At 47.6% G+C, this 14,898-nt stretch overlaps 1 protein-coding gene across 1 annotated transcript; it reads right to left on the bottom strand.

The window, feature by feature from the left end:
- Positions 1-7,684: 7,684 nt before the first annotated feature.
- Positions 7,685-14,500, bottom strand: zbtb1 (zinc finger and BTB domain containing 1). The gene is made up of 2 exons (XM_079255834.1): positions 14,371-14,500; positions 7,685-11,149 (listed from the first exon to the last, which is right to left on the bottom strand). Exons 1-2 carry the CDS (start codon positions 14,427-14,429, stop codon positions 9,145-9,147), a joined length of 2,064 nt encoding a protein of 687 aa, XP_079111960.1. The 5' UTR covers positions 14,430-14,500; the 3' UTR covers positions 7,685-9,144.
- Between the last annotated feature and the right edge of the window lie 398 nt (positions 14,501-14,898).

The raw sequence follows: 14,898 nt of genomic DNA, 5'->3' as shown, positions 1-14,898 counted from the left end.
TCCTGAAAGACGGACCTCCACCTGGTCTCTAGGATCCTGAAAGACGGACCTCCACCTGGTCTCTAGGATCCTGAAAGACGGACCTCCACCTGGTCCCCAGGATCCTGAAAGACGGACCTCCACCTGGTCTCTAGGATCCTGAAAGACGGACCTCCACCTGGTCTCTAGGATCCTGAAAGACTGACCTCCACCTGGTCTCTAGGATCCTGAAAGACGGACCTCCACCTGGTCTCTAGGGTCCTGAAAGACGGACCTCCACCTGGTCTCTAGGATCCTGAAAGACGGACCTCCACCTGGTCTCTAGGATCCTGAAAGACGGACCTCCACCTGGTCTCTAGGATCCTGAAAGACGGACCTCCACCTGGTCTCTAGGATCCTGAAAGACTGACCTCCACCTGGTCTCTAGGATCCTGAAAGACGGACCTCCACCTGGTCTCTAGGGTCCTGAAAGACGGACCTCCACCTGGTCTCTAGGGTCCTGAAAGACGGACCTCCACCTGGTCTCTAGGATCCTGAAAGACGGACCTCCACCTGGTCTCTAGGATCCTGAAAGACGGACCTCCACCTGGTCTCTAGGATCCTGAAAGACGGACCTCCACCTGGTCTCTAGGATCCTGAAAGACGGACCTCCACCTGGTCTCTAGGATCCTGAAAGACGGACCTCCACCTGGTCTCTAGGATCCTGAAAGACGGACCTCCACCTGGTCTCTAGGATCCTGAAAGACTGACCTCCACCTGGTCTCTAGGATCCTGAAAGACTGACCTCCACCTGGTCTCTAGGATCCTGGAAGACAGACCTCCACCTGGTCTCCAGGATCCTGAAAGACGGACCTCCACCTGGTCTCCAGGGTCCTGAAAGACGGACCTCCACCTGGTCTCTAGGATCCTGAAAGACGGACCTCCACCTGGTCTCTAGGATCCTGAAAGACGGACATCCACCTGGTCTCTAGGATCCTGAAAGACGGACCTCCGCCTGGTCTCTATGATCCTGAAAGACGGACCTCCACCTGGTCTCTAGGATCCTGAAAGACGGACATCCACCTGGTCTCTAGGATCCTGAAAGACGGACCTCCACCTGGTCTCTAGGATCCTGAAAGACTGACCTCCACCTGGTCTCCAGGATCCTGAAAGACGGACCTCCACCTGGTCTCTAGGATCCTGAAAGACGGACCTCCACCTGGTCTCTAGGATCCTGAAAGACGGACCTCCACCTGGTCTCTAGGATCCTGAAAGACGGACCTCCACCTGGTCTCTAGGATCCTGAAAGACGGACCTCCACCTGGTCTCTAGGATCCTGAAAGACGGACCTCCACCTGGTCTCTAGGATCCTGAAAGACGGACCTCCACCTGGTCTCTAGGATCCTGGAAGACAGACCTCCACCTGGTCTCTAGGATCCTGGAAGACAGACCTCCACCTGGTCTCCAGGATCCTGAAAGACGGACCTCCACCTGGTCTCTAGGGTCCTGAAAGACGGACCTCCACCTGGTCTCTAGGATCCTGAAAGACGGACCTCCACCTGGTCTCTAGGATCCTGAAAGACGGACATCCGCCTGGTCTCTAGGATCCTGAAAGACGGACCTCCGCCTGGTCTCTAGGATCCTGAAAGACGGACCTCCACCTGGTCTCTAGGATCCTGAAAGACGGACCTCCACCTGGTCTCTAGGATCCTGAAAGACTGACCTCCACCTGGTCTCCAGGATCCTGAAAGACGGACCTCCACCTGGTCTCTAGGATCCTGAAAGACGGACCTCCACCTGGTCTCTAGGATCCTGAAAGACGGACCTCCACCTGGTCTCTAGGATCCTGAAAGACTGACCTCCACCTGGTCTCTAGGATCCTGAAAGACCTCTCCACACACACCTGGCTTCTGACAGGCAGCAGGTGAAGCGAGCTTGCAGGTGGATTCAGACAGGCTGCCTGAGGAGCGTCATGAGGAAGATGGACCGCTACAAGCAGGAGGAGATTCAATAAAGGATTCAATAAAATGTTTCTATGACAACTTTGCTGCATCTGTGTGTCTGAGCATCTTCTTTACAGCATTACATTCCCTACATTATCATTTATAATCCCTTTCCTGTTGCCAGATGTGCACAGCATCACAGTAAACACCAGTTAAAACACGTGTTTCATGTAAAGGACATTTTTATACTGAATATATCTTTGCATATTTAAAAGCTGTTTTATTAGTGTTTTGATTTGCACTTTATTATACTAATAAGCATGTGGGAGACATGCAGAGACACATGACAGTCTGATGGTGCTTTGTATTGTTAACAACTGAGATAGATCACTCTAGTGTAGGCCATTATATATGATGATATGATACATAAAGTTATGTTTGCTGGATTTGTTCATTTATTTATTACAACTTCCTAAAATGAATTTAGTGGGACGAACCGTCTCTGAAACGATGAACCAATAATGAAGCGAGACTGGCAATAGCTACGCACTCTGGGCACGTATGCTGGTGGGTCATACACGTTAGAAATAAATAAATATACGCACCAACTCATGTTCAGCCAATCAGAGCAAATCGTCACCTTTTATGCGATGTAGTTTTATGAGAGAAGCAAATTCATTCTCATAATTTAGCACTTTGTTTTACTTTAGGCGGCAGAATAATTGTGGTCAAATGCGAGTTTGTCACTTAGTGCTCTACGTCCATTTGGGACAACACTTACCCACCGTAGTGCAAACTACAGAGAAAAGTGCGTAGTGCACACTATGCACTGCATTCCAGTGCACTAACGAATTGAGACACAGCCTTGCATTTAACAGTTTTATTTAGTTTTCACTTGGATGGTCGACATTCCTGTTTGATACAACTAACATTCTGGTCCCCAGTCTGATAAGGTCCAGATAAGCTGGTATCACTAGTGGGTTTGTTTCTTTTAGTCCTTCTTTGTAATTATAATTAGACAACCGCTGTCACCTGGCCAGGTAGTCTGCCTCGTTTGAGTTGAGAGTCAAGAGTTTCACAAGAAACTAGTCTTTTTTTTTTTTTTCCCCCACTGAGGTGATTTTATTTAAACTTTTCCCAACATGATTATTTAATTGTGTGTTTCTAACTATTGTGTTCTGTTGAATCTTCTCGGCCATTTCTCAGCAACATCCCTTCAGTTTCACAGGGAGGAGACGAGGTGGGACTCGAACTGGTAATGTTGGATTTCCTCCCAGTGAGCCCAGTTTCATTGGCTTAACTTTCTATGTGTTGTCTTGCAACACAGCCTGCTGCTGTTATTTACTTTATAAAGAAAATAAAAATGCTCATATTAAGCATGACGCTGCTTAAAGGCTTAACTTGTACAAGCTCTGATCACAATTAGCAGGTTAAACACAATTATTAGACAACTTAGGAAAGGTTCAGAACACACGGTGGGAGCTTCAGCATATTAGTCTGACCTCCTGTCGATTTGTAAGAAGTTATTTCGCAGATAGGCATGGCCTCAGACTCTTATGGTTGTAAGTTTTAGGCTTCTTACGGCATCTGGACCACTTAAGACTCATATTTGTGGTAAGTTTATAGGAAAAAGTAATTCTGAGATGCTACAGAGAGCCAGAGGTTTTAGATATTTCCTCTGCTCGGCATCTTGTCCTCAACAAGCCTGCTGATGGCCCAGTAATTTCAGCAAGGTGAGAATAAGCAAAGAAACCTGCTGAGCAGCGGTGAGGATTAAATTTCTAACCTTGTTTTTGGACTTAGATGACTTTAACATGGTGTGATTACACGTCTGTACAACAAGTTACAAGCCAAAGCACTAAGATGTAATCAAATCCACTAATCCAGTTAAATCACTTCCTGTAAACATCTGTCTGGTTCGTTCTTCTAAGCTAATTAAACATGGTTGAGCTAAATTAACCGTTATATTGGATGATCTCATCCTGAGCTGCACAAAGCAACAGTTAAAGAGGAAAAACTGTCTTTAAAAGAAATATGTATCTACTTTCAGAACCAAGACCACTTTTCTACCTTCAGAACCTCCAGGAGCCACAAGTAAGCCTGCAGTCTGAGTCCAGAACCAGTACAGACAAGAGTCTGTCGTCTACGGACATTAAAAGACTATTTTTGGTTCCATTTTTCTTTCTTTTTACTTTAGCTGTGTGGTGACCCACCAGAAAGAAAGGTCCCAACAGCCCGAAGACCCCGGAATGGATCGAAAACGTCCAGAAAAACGCATGGATGGGATGTGGGGGTAAGTTAATGCCTCAAAGTTCAGAGTGATCTTTGCAACGAGCCTTGTTGTTTTCCATATTGTCTTCAGTTTATAGCTCTCATGAGGTTTAAAAGAGGTAACTTTGGATGTGCTGCTAAAGTAATGTCCTTCAAACATGGAGCTTAAAGGTCTGGAAATTTCCAATAACCCCTGACTGCAGCCTGGAGAGTGGGCTGGATATTGGACGGGGTTGGACGTCCAATGGGCTTGGTTGGATGTCAAATGGGCGTGGTGAGGGTTAGAGTGAGGGTTAGGGTTAATCCAAATCAAAATGTCCAATATCCAGCCCTGCCTCATTCTCCAGGCTGCAGCAAAGACCCTCTCGAAATATCTGTTGTAGCAATATTTGACTTTCAAGCTACTGGGAGTTAAACAAAAACATAAACTCACCATGTTGGCTGCGATTGTGCGTTGCTTGGTTTGCTGACTCTGCATCACTCCGAGTCTGGAGGTCAGCAAAAATCCAGTTATGGAGTTAGACCAACTAAACCAGGGGTGTCCAGACTAGTCGTTCCTGGAGGGCCGCTGTCCTGCATCCCTGTTCCAGCACTGACTTCCTAAAGTCACTGATTAATTAGTCAGGTGTGTTGGAGCAGGGATACATGGAAACCCTGCAGGATCGTGGCTGGACTGGAGCTGGACACTCCTGGACTGAACCTGTTACAGCATGCTGAATGTAACTTCTCCAGTTATTGGTTTTGTTGAGAGAAAAACCAGAAAAGGTCCCATTTCTTACTGGTGTTGAAATCATACAGTTTGTACGTAAAAACCATCCAAACGGCTCAAATATATTTTATTGTATTTTAGAAGTTCATCAGAGATGTTTGGCATTTGAGGCGTTAACTTTCTGATGGAGCTTTTCATGTCCTGAGAAAATCCTCCATCATCACGGTAATCCATCAGCTGTTCGTCCAAGCGGCACTTTAATCTGTAAAGATGATGAGCTTCAGGTCCTCGTAAAACACCGACCACATTTCCAGGTCAGACGCAGGAAGTTTGGACTTTGGAGAATCTTGGACGTGTCCGTCAGGTTTGAGGCAGCTTTTCGGGGCAGATGTGTCGGGGACATAGACTGTATGTAAAGGGATTTGTCCCGATCAGCTGTTTCTGGGGATATTTAATCCCATCAAACTGGGACTGGATGATTCTTCACCTCCTGGATTATAGTCACCGTTGCATCGATGTTTTGTATTTAGTGATTTCTCTGGGCAAGCAGCGGGGCGTCAATCAGAATGGGATCTCCGGTTCCTCTGTTGGGTTTTTTCTCAGATGGGAAATTGGTTTAAACTGGATTGCATGAACTCATTCGGTTCATACGGATGTTTTAACTGGATCAGAATAAATTAGCTTGAATAATTTTTCTCTGAAAACAGAGAAATTTTGGCACAAAACAAATAAAGCTGTTCAGAGATCTGCTGTGTTCAGGAGGTTCTACTAGAACTTTAACGCCCTGAGACTGACTTACTTTAGAGACGTCTTGTAGACACTTGGGGTTTGGAGGAACCAGTTAATAAAATGTGTATGATTTATATTTATGCATCTTTTATTATAAATTGTGTAAATAAATTTAAAATGGAGAAACATTAAATGGTTCCAGTTCCACAACATTTAGTTTTATGGTTCAGACGGCCTTCTATCAGGCGCCGGTCCAAAACTGTGGAACGAGTTTCCCCTCCACATTAAACAAGCCTCCTCAGTGTCCATTTCTTAAAACCCATTTTTATTCCTTGGCCTTTAACCCAATGTGAGACAGTTTCTGGTCAGTGTGCTTTAGTTTATTTTTATTTATTTTATTATTTATTCCGTTTGTTTTATTGTTTTAATTCCGTATTCCTTGTATGACCTGTTGTTTTATTGTGTTATTTGCATTTGAACTGTTTTATTTTGGCAGATTGTGTCCAGCACTTTGTTTCGACTCTGGTTGTTTTAAAGGGATTTATAAATAAAGTTGAGTTGAAACAAACTGGGTCGGTACCAGGAAGGAAAAATACGGTTTCTGCGACTGTAATTTAACTGCAGACGGTCGAAGTGAAGTTATTCCTGTTAATATCCATCAGTTTTCTATTTTAGACCTGCAACACGTTCCCGAACGGCTCTGGTCCGCTGGACTGGTCTCCCTGGAGGCTCTTCGGGGGTTTTAACTAGTTTTAAAAACATCCAGCCAATGTAAATGTGTTTGTAAAATCTTTAACTTTGCTGCTGTTTGGACCGGGTCGTCCTGCGGAAGGAGAAATGAAGCTTTAATCCAGAGGTGTCCAGCTCCGGTCCTCGAGGGCCAGAATCCTGCAGGTTTTCTATGTATCCCTGCTCAGACACACCTGATTCAAATTTATTAGTAGTAGAGCTTAATCAGTTGTGCACGTCATTGGCTGTTTGATCCATTTAGTGGAAGCTAGATGTGTTGGAACAGGAATACATGGGAAACCTGCAGGACAGCGGCCCTCGAGGACCGACTTTGGACACCCCTGCTTTAATCTCTAGTGACATAAAATGATCCGGAGGAATTACAGGGTTTCTAAAGCAGAAGGGAGAACATCTGAGATGATCTCTGGTCCCTCAGACAGACCTGCATCTGGAACCATCATCATCATCATCATCAGCACAGGTTACCATGGAAACCTTCCATCGGCGCTCAGATGTCACCTCAGACTTTACTGAGCAGGAAAGCTGCTGCATGTAAACCTGGTCCAGAGTTCTGGAGGCGGTCTGGACTTCTCTGGACTGGGAGGGATCTGGGATGGACCATCATACAGCAGTAACCTGGACTGTGGTCAGACCAGCAGCATTCCAGTAAGGAAGGAATGGAGCAAAGAGGGACTGTTGAAGAAGGGGACTGTTGTCAGGAACAAGTCCAAAAGCTCAGATCTGTGATGGTCGGTCTGGGGTCGGATTGGATCGGGGTCCCGCGTGGGCGGTCTGGGGTCGGATTGGATCGGGGTCCCGCGTGGGCGGTTTGGGGTCGGATTGGATCGGGGTCCCGCGTGGACGGTCTGGGGTCGGATCTCGGTTCTGCTACATCAGTACTGACTGTTTTCCAGCAACACCTGCTGCTTTCATGTCCTGCAGTTTCTAACAAGACGAAGAAGAACCACATTCTGCTGCATTACATGAGCATAACTGAGGAAGGAAGGTTCTGGACTGTCCCGCCTGCCGTCCCGACCTAAAACGACCAACTAGCATGTACTTCTGAAGACCTGAAGATGTGTTTGGAAGAGGAACAAAACAACGCTAAAAGTGCACATAGAACCAGGACCCTGCGGGTGGAAGAGGGGCTGGAAATGGAGCAGGCAGGGCAGCAGCTTAGAGACGCCCAATTTTCCTGAAGGTAGAATTTATGTGAAGTTTGGTGACAAGGCGTAAAAATGCTGATCTGATCCTACAGCGCCCCGCGTGGACACTCTGTGTACTGCAGCCGGTACCGGAACAATTAAGTTTCATTTGAACACACTGATGAGACGAAACAGGAGTTCACTTGGTTTATTTGGAGCTTGAAAAGGCCCGCGTTCACACAGCAGAACATCAGAAACAGAACCACCAGGACAAACAACCAGCAGTTTGTTAGAGGAAGGTTCTGGTGGATCCAGAACCTTTTCGGTTCCTGCTGCAGCAACCTGAAGAACTGCTGGAACTAAACTAGTGTTTAAGGGTTCCTGCAACAGAAAATCAGCTTTTGGACGGCCTGCCACACGGTTCTGATCTGAACAAATGAGTGTCCCAGCAGAACCACTTGCCTCCTGCTGTTTCTACTGAACCTCCAGTGTTTTCAGATCCCCGTTACCCGTGTGAATCTGGATCTGGTTCCAGTTCAGGACTGGTTACACTTCAGAACCTTCTCAGCACCAGTTTGGGTCTGGTCTGGATCAGACCAGCTAAACGCAGCACCGGTACTGGATTTTAAACCTGCTCTGTCTCCATGACCCCAAATCAGAACCTGACACCAGATCTGGACCGACAAGAGTTGGTTCTGCTGAAAAGATCATTACCGGGATCCAGAACCAACTCTGAACCAGAACAGGATAGTTAAAGGACAAATCGGGTCTGGGCCATTCTGGATTTGTTAAAACTGGCTCCGTAAGATCGGGTTGGACTGAAATGTTCTGGAAGGGCTGGAAACCGCTCGTTGTTTTGGTTCTGGTTCCAAAGTGTTGTCCGTTGGGGTTCTAAAAGTTTGGTTTGGACCCATTTCTGAGCCATGAGATATTTCTAAAAACTGGTTCTGATTCGGCAGAACTGCATGGATGAGAGACTTTTTAAGGCATAGGTCCAGCGGTTCGGTTCTGATTCTAGTGTTTCATTGGGCTTTTTCGGGTTCAGTTTGACGTGGCGGGCCTGGTACCTGCATCTGCTGTCCTCCCATCATGCATCACGGCAGACAGCGTGACAATAAAGGCACCAATACGTGAAGCGGGACACGAGGAACCGGGCCACTGAGCAGAATTCTGACCGTCTAGAGGTGTCAAACTCGGGTCCTGAATGAAATGGGTCGTTGTGAAGAACACAAGCAGCTGTCAGATCCGCTTGAAGAGGGAATTGACAAAAACCTGCAGGACAGCACCCCTGGAGGACCGGAGTTTAACTCTCCAGGTCCAGAACCACCCGATGAGTCTATTGGCAAACTTTGGTAAAACTTGGACCACCAACGATCCGATAACCGCTCCTGTGGTTCTGAACAGGCCGCAGAATATTCCTAGAACCCATTACTGAAATGTAAATCTGATCCGGACTGAAGTCAAGCAGGAAGGAAATCCTCCAATCACCCGAGCAGGAAATCTTAGGCTCCGCCCACCAGTGTCTAAGCAACCAATCACCGGCCTCCTGGTTCAAACACAACCTGCTCCAGTCCCACAAACATCTAAAAGTGCGATAAAAAGTCTTTTTGGTGTTCAAGTGCACGATTTGTTCTCACATTTATGGCTTCCCCGTAACGTTCTATAGCCGCTTGGTGTGTCTGGAGTTGTAGTGGCTCCTCATGTCTTTCCGGAGACGGAATTTCTCCCCACAGACGCCGCAGATGTACAGGTGGACGTCCATGTGCTTCTCCAGCTGCTCGCCGCCGGGGAAGATCTGGAAACACACCTGGCAGATGGTTTCACCGGCCGACAGGTGGGAGATCATGTGTCGCACGTGGTCGTGTTTGAGGAAGGTTCCCTGGTCGCAGACGGGACACACGTAGCGCGCCATTCCTTTGTGCATGTCGGTGTGGAGGCGGAGCTGGCGTTCCCGCAGGAACTGCTTCCCGCAGGTCTGGCAGGTGAACTGCTTCTCCTTGGTGTGGACGGTGTAGTGCTCCCGCAGGTGGCAGCGCTGGTAGAAACCTTTACCACAGATGCTGCAGAAGTGCTTCCGGCGGTGATCCGGTTCCGATCCCTCCTCCAGCATCACGGGTCGGAAGAGCTCCTGGTCGTGGCAGGACAGAGCGTGCTCCAGCGCCAGGCTCTCGTTCTGGAACAGCAGGCCGCAGTGAGGGCACGCCAGATCCGCCTCTTCCATCCCCTGAGGATCCCCGAGCAGTGAGACCTCGTCCTCGCCGTGGGAGTCGGACTCGCCGCCGTGGGATTCGCCACAGCGCTCTGCATGCTCCTGCAGCTGCCGACCTTTGATCAGTACCTGGCCGCACCGGCCGCAAGCGCAGATGTGGCCCATGTGGTTGGACAGGTAGTGCGCCGAGCGGTCCTCCTCCGTCAGCGGGGCGCTGCACAGTTCGCAGGGGGTGCAGTCGCCATCCTGGCGCTCGTCTTTCACCTTCCGCAGCTTCGCAGGGATTCTGGCGTCATTGCTGCTAGATGGGTGACCCTCCACCGACTCGCCGCTGCTCTCCAGACCGGACACTCCCGGTTCTGGCTCACGGTCTGACTCCATGTTCTCCCTCAGCGCTTCTTTCCGTTTGCTACAGTTCCTGGAGGCGTGCTCGCCAACCATGACCATCTCGATATCGGGGAACACGCTCTCCTCTGGTTCCGTCTTGATGCTCCTGATCGACCCGGGCTCACGGTCCGTCCCGGCTGCGACCGACCTGATCAGGAGGTCGGGGTCGTCCTCGCCTTTGCAGACGACCCGGTGCTCCTCAACGCTCTCGGAGGCGGAGCTCTCCGCCTTACTGGAGTCGTTGTCACCCTCCATGTTCGCCCTGGGCGGGTGGAAAGCCTTCCGGTTCGTGCAGGTCAGGATGTGTTCAATCAGCAGCTTCTCGCAGCTGAAGACGAAGCCGCAGTCGTCGCAGGTGTACGTGCGTCCGAATCTGGGCCGGTCTTTGAGAGCAGAGCTCCTGCCGCCGGACCGCTTCCTCAGGTCACATGGCTGTTCAGCTGCTCCCTCCGCAGTGGGCGGGGCCACGATCAGCGGAGCGATCACCGCCTCCTCGACCCCCGCTGACTTACTAACCGCTACAGGATTAGCTAGACGCCCGCTGCTACCGCTCACTGGCTTCGCCGAACGCTCGCCCTCCGGAGCTGCAGGCCTCTGCTGCTCGTACATCCGAACTCCGAACATCATTTTCCCACCAGCGAGTCCGGTGGATGACGTGGACGAAGAGGAGGAGGAGGCTGATGAAGATGGGGTAAGGTTGGAGCTCCTGATGTCCCTGAGGTCCTCCAGCGAGTCGGGGATGTAGTACATCTGCAGGTACGCCATGGACGCCTTCAACTCCTCGAACTCGTAGGTCCCCACGACGATCCGCCCGAGGTACATGAGCTGCAGGATGAGGTCGAAACACTCGGCACTGATCTGCATGTTGCTCAGGTCCAGACGGCCCGCCCCCTGCTGGTCCCGGATAAACATCATCCTGAAGTAAGAGCTGCAGGCAGCCAGGACGGCCTTGTGCGCCCTGAAGTAGATGTCGCCGATGGCGATGAGGCAGTCGCACAGGAAGCCCCACTCCCGCTGGTTGTTAAGCTGCTGGAGGACGTGATCACTGTGGCTCGGCCGCGCCATCGCCCTGGAAACAGCAGAAGAAGAGACAGTCAGCACTCGCCGCGCTGCGGTCGTTCCGCACAGCGTCTCAGAACCGACCGAGTCCTGAGATGACTCATGCAGATCAAAGCTGAGTCATCAGAGCCGATCTCAGTCGAGTCGGGGGATTTTTCAGCACCTTAGCATCGGTTGGCACCGGAAAGAGAAACTTACACACCATCAGAACTAGAAGGTCCGGTTCATCAGAACCAGAATTCAGGTCTGAGAGTCTGGTTCATCAGAACCAGAACTCAGGTCAGAGTCCGGTTCATCATAACCAGAAAGTCCGGTTCATCAGAACCAGAATTCAGGTCCGAGAGTCCGGGTTATCAGACCAGAAAGTCCTGTTCATCAGAACCAGAACTCAGGTCCGAGAGTCCGGGTTATCAGACCAGAAAGTCCTGTTCATCAGAACCAGAACTCAGGTCCGAGAGTCCGGGTTATCAGACCAGAAAGTCCTGTTCATCAGAACCAGAACTCAGGTCCTGGATTGGATCCTTGATCTGATGAGCGTGCAGACTGACGCTGAGGCACATATCACCTGATGACTGAAGAGAAGATCCTGGTCATGTGTGTTGAGCCCAAAATTTCAACGTTTTCTGTTATTCATTATCGATCGCCATGGTAACAGATACTGACCAGTATCTGTTACCATTTTCTATCTAAACCGCATCCATGCGACAGAAATTCCTCCGCTTTTTAGGACTGGGCGATTAATTGATTTAATCGATTAATTCAAAATTTGCTGTTTATGGAGATTTATTTTCATGAAAATCTGGATTCTGGAGATTTTTTTTCATGATTTATTTTCATGAAAATCTGGATTTTTTTCCGCCCCGCCATCACCTTTTGGGCTTCCGTACCTTATAGTGACATCAGCGCACTCCTGCTGGTTTTCCCACAGAAACACATAAACACAACATGGCAGCTAGCAATGAACAACAAATCCCCCCATCTGCGTTTTCATTACATTTTTTTTGCAAAATAAAAACAATATTTGTACGTTTTGACAAAGAACAATTTTGATTTGCGTGTGTTTACATTGAACAAAGTTTAGCATCACGTTTCATAAAATCTTGTTTCCCTCGTGAGATTTTACAAAAATTGCGGTTAATGCAAAGTGGGCACGTAGCGTTATTTTCGTGTTTTCTACTTGTTGCGGAGAATTTGCTTCGGATTTTTTAAGCTTTTCTCCCTCCCTTTCTTTTCTAAAACTCTGAAAATGTTTATTCCACACCGCGCCATCTTTACCGGGAATTAACTGGTCAGGACCCCCCACATCACGTCTGCGGACACGTAAACGCAAAAAAAGTGTTTCCATTCCACTTTTTCAATATATTTCTATATCGAAATGTCTGAAAAACCTCTTCTTGAGATCGTAAAAATTTTAGCAACATTTGACTTTTTAAAAAAAAAAAAAATGTAGGTGTTTCCATTAGCAGATTTTTATGGCGATATTTAGTTATTGCGCAGTCCTAGGTGTCATAGAAACGCAGGGTTTTCACTGTGGGAGGGGGCACATGCCACAGGGGTCTGAAGCCAGATGCAGATGACAGGACGGTCTTTCTTGCCAAAAATGTGTAAATTAAACAAAAAACAGCAAGAATGTAATAATACATGTATGTTAGAAATATAGCTTTAATTAACATTCAGGGATTTTTACATAGTATTTTTGTACCAAAGAGGTCAATTTTCTCTATACACATGTTAAGTGTAAAGAAAGATTAATTTTTATTACCTCATTTCCAATCTGTGAAATTGTTTTGGTTATTTAATGTCAAAATACTTGTGCCAAAAAATACTTGGCACAAAATACTTGTGCCAAAAAAGGAATCACTATTTTTTATTCTAAGAAGAGGCACTTTTATTTATTTATTTATTTATTTTATTTTGAAAGTGAGGCCTATTCTTAAATGTATGATCAAAAGTTAAAACTATCTCAGTGGAAATGCTCGAAGTGCAAACATGTTTCTTATGTTTACAGTGGCAGCGCCTGCATCTCTTGTTTAACAGCTTGTTTAGTTGCACTTTAAATTCAGGTAAACTCCTAGGCTGACTGCAATAAAAGCATTTTTGAAAAAGACTCGTTTCTGATGTTTGTAATTTATTATTTTTTTTCTTTACAGTAAGGGGAAAAAAAATCTCTTAAAATCATACTTGGTTTAAAAAAATCTGAGATTTTATGTTTCTGCCGTATCGACCAGCCCTACCTCTTTTAGGAACAAGCTCATCAGTTTGGGTTGGCTGCTCATCTTATAGTGAATTATCCTGCTCTGAAACACGTCTGCTACAGTCTTCCTCCATGTTTGTTTATATATTGCTGCGTGCCGTAACGCGCATCTTGACGTAAAATACTGCAGTAAAGCAGCTTATTGTGGCGTAAACGATAGAGCCTAATATGAAACCATAGAATTTTCTGTCATCCAAATGATATATATCGTCATATCGCCCAGCCCTGATGAGACAAATGCAGCTTTTAAGTGTGGCTGGAACACGTTGGCATGGCGTTCAGATCTCAGCTGGGACCAGGGTTTAGATGTTTCCCTGCTGCAACACACCTGACTCAACTGAAATTACTCCCCAGCAGCTTGTTAGACTCATCAGCCTCTGAATGGCTCATTGTGAGCCAGAAGTGTTGCAGCAGGAAAACATCTAAAACCTGCAGGTTTTACAAGGCAGCAACTCGGACTCTGAAACTCTGCTGTCGTTCTGAGTTTCCCTGATCCGCAGGCGTTTCTTGTGGAAATGGACAATGTTGACGCTTTTAATGTAGAAATCCAGTAATGGTGAATTCCTGTTTAGAATCTCAGCTGGTTTCCAACGTCTTCAGAGTTCAGATCAAAGTTTCGGTCAGAAACCGTTTCACCACCGTCTCCTGGTCTGGTTTTAATGACATCATCGACAGTCCCACCTGATCTCATCAATCAGCTGATTAGTGCTGAACCAGAGCCTCATGATGCCGAAAACGCGCTTTGATTGATCGACAAACATCCGAACCGGTCAATTCTGGTTTATACCCTCATCAGTCTGAAATGGTCCAGGAGGTCCAGAACTGATCTGGGTTCCCATGCGGGACCACCTTCATCAGTCTGCACCTGCTGGGTCAGAACCAACCAGAACTTTTCTTCTTCATCAGGTCACAGACTCGTCGTCAGCTGGTGCAACAGGACCCGGATCCGGGTCTTTAGGTGGACCAAAACCAAACACCTGGGGACCCAGCTCCGGGTCTTCAGGTGGGCCAGAACCGAACACCTGGGGACGAACATCCGGGACCTTCCCTCCACCCTGCTTCTGATAACTGCGACTCATTTTCCGCCCCCGTAAGACGGTCACGCGCATTGCCGCGCACTCGCCGGATGCCACTCACGCGCCGTGGGCGGCCCACGTGAAGCAGCTTGGACAGGTGTGGCGACAGAAGAAGAACTAAAATGGAGATTACAGCTAGCTGCAGGAAGCTAATAACTGTTAGCATCGCTAACACCAGAAGGTAAAGCAGCTGGACCTCCAAAATAAAAGCATTATTTTGCCCTTGTTGTTTAAAAGACTGGCAGATGAATATGTTTTTTGTTTATCTACTGAGGTAAAAGTAGAGTTGATGTTTAGAACAGATTAAATGTGATGCTAATGTGAGACCACAATTTATAATCCATCAAACACTGCCGAGTTCATGGGCCGGATATTTTACTTTGAAAATCTGGAGCGGATGTTAGACCCGTTCTAGTCTATAACTAACGC

This window comes from Telmatherina bonti (genome assembly GCF_933228915.1).
Source record: "Telmatherina bonti genome assembly, chromosome: 16".
NCBI lineage: Eukaryota > Metazoa > Chordata > Actinopteri > Atheriniformes > Telmatherinidae > Telmatherina > Telmatherina bonti.
This window is presented reverse-complemented; position numbering and strand designations above follow the sequence as displayed.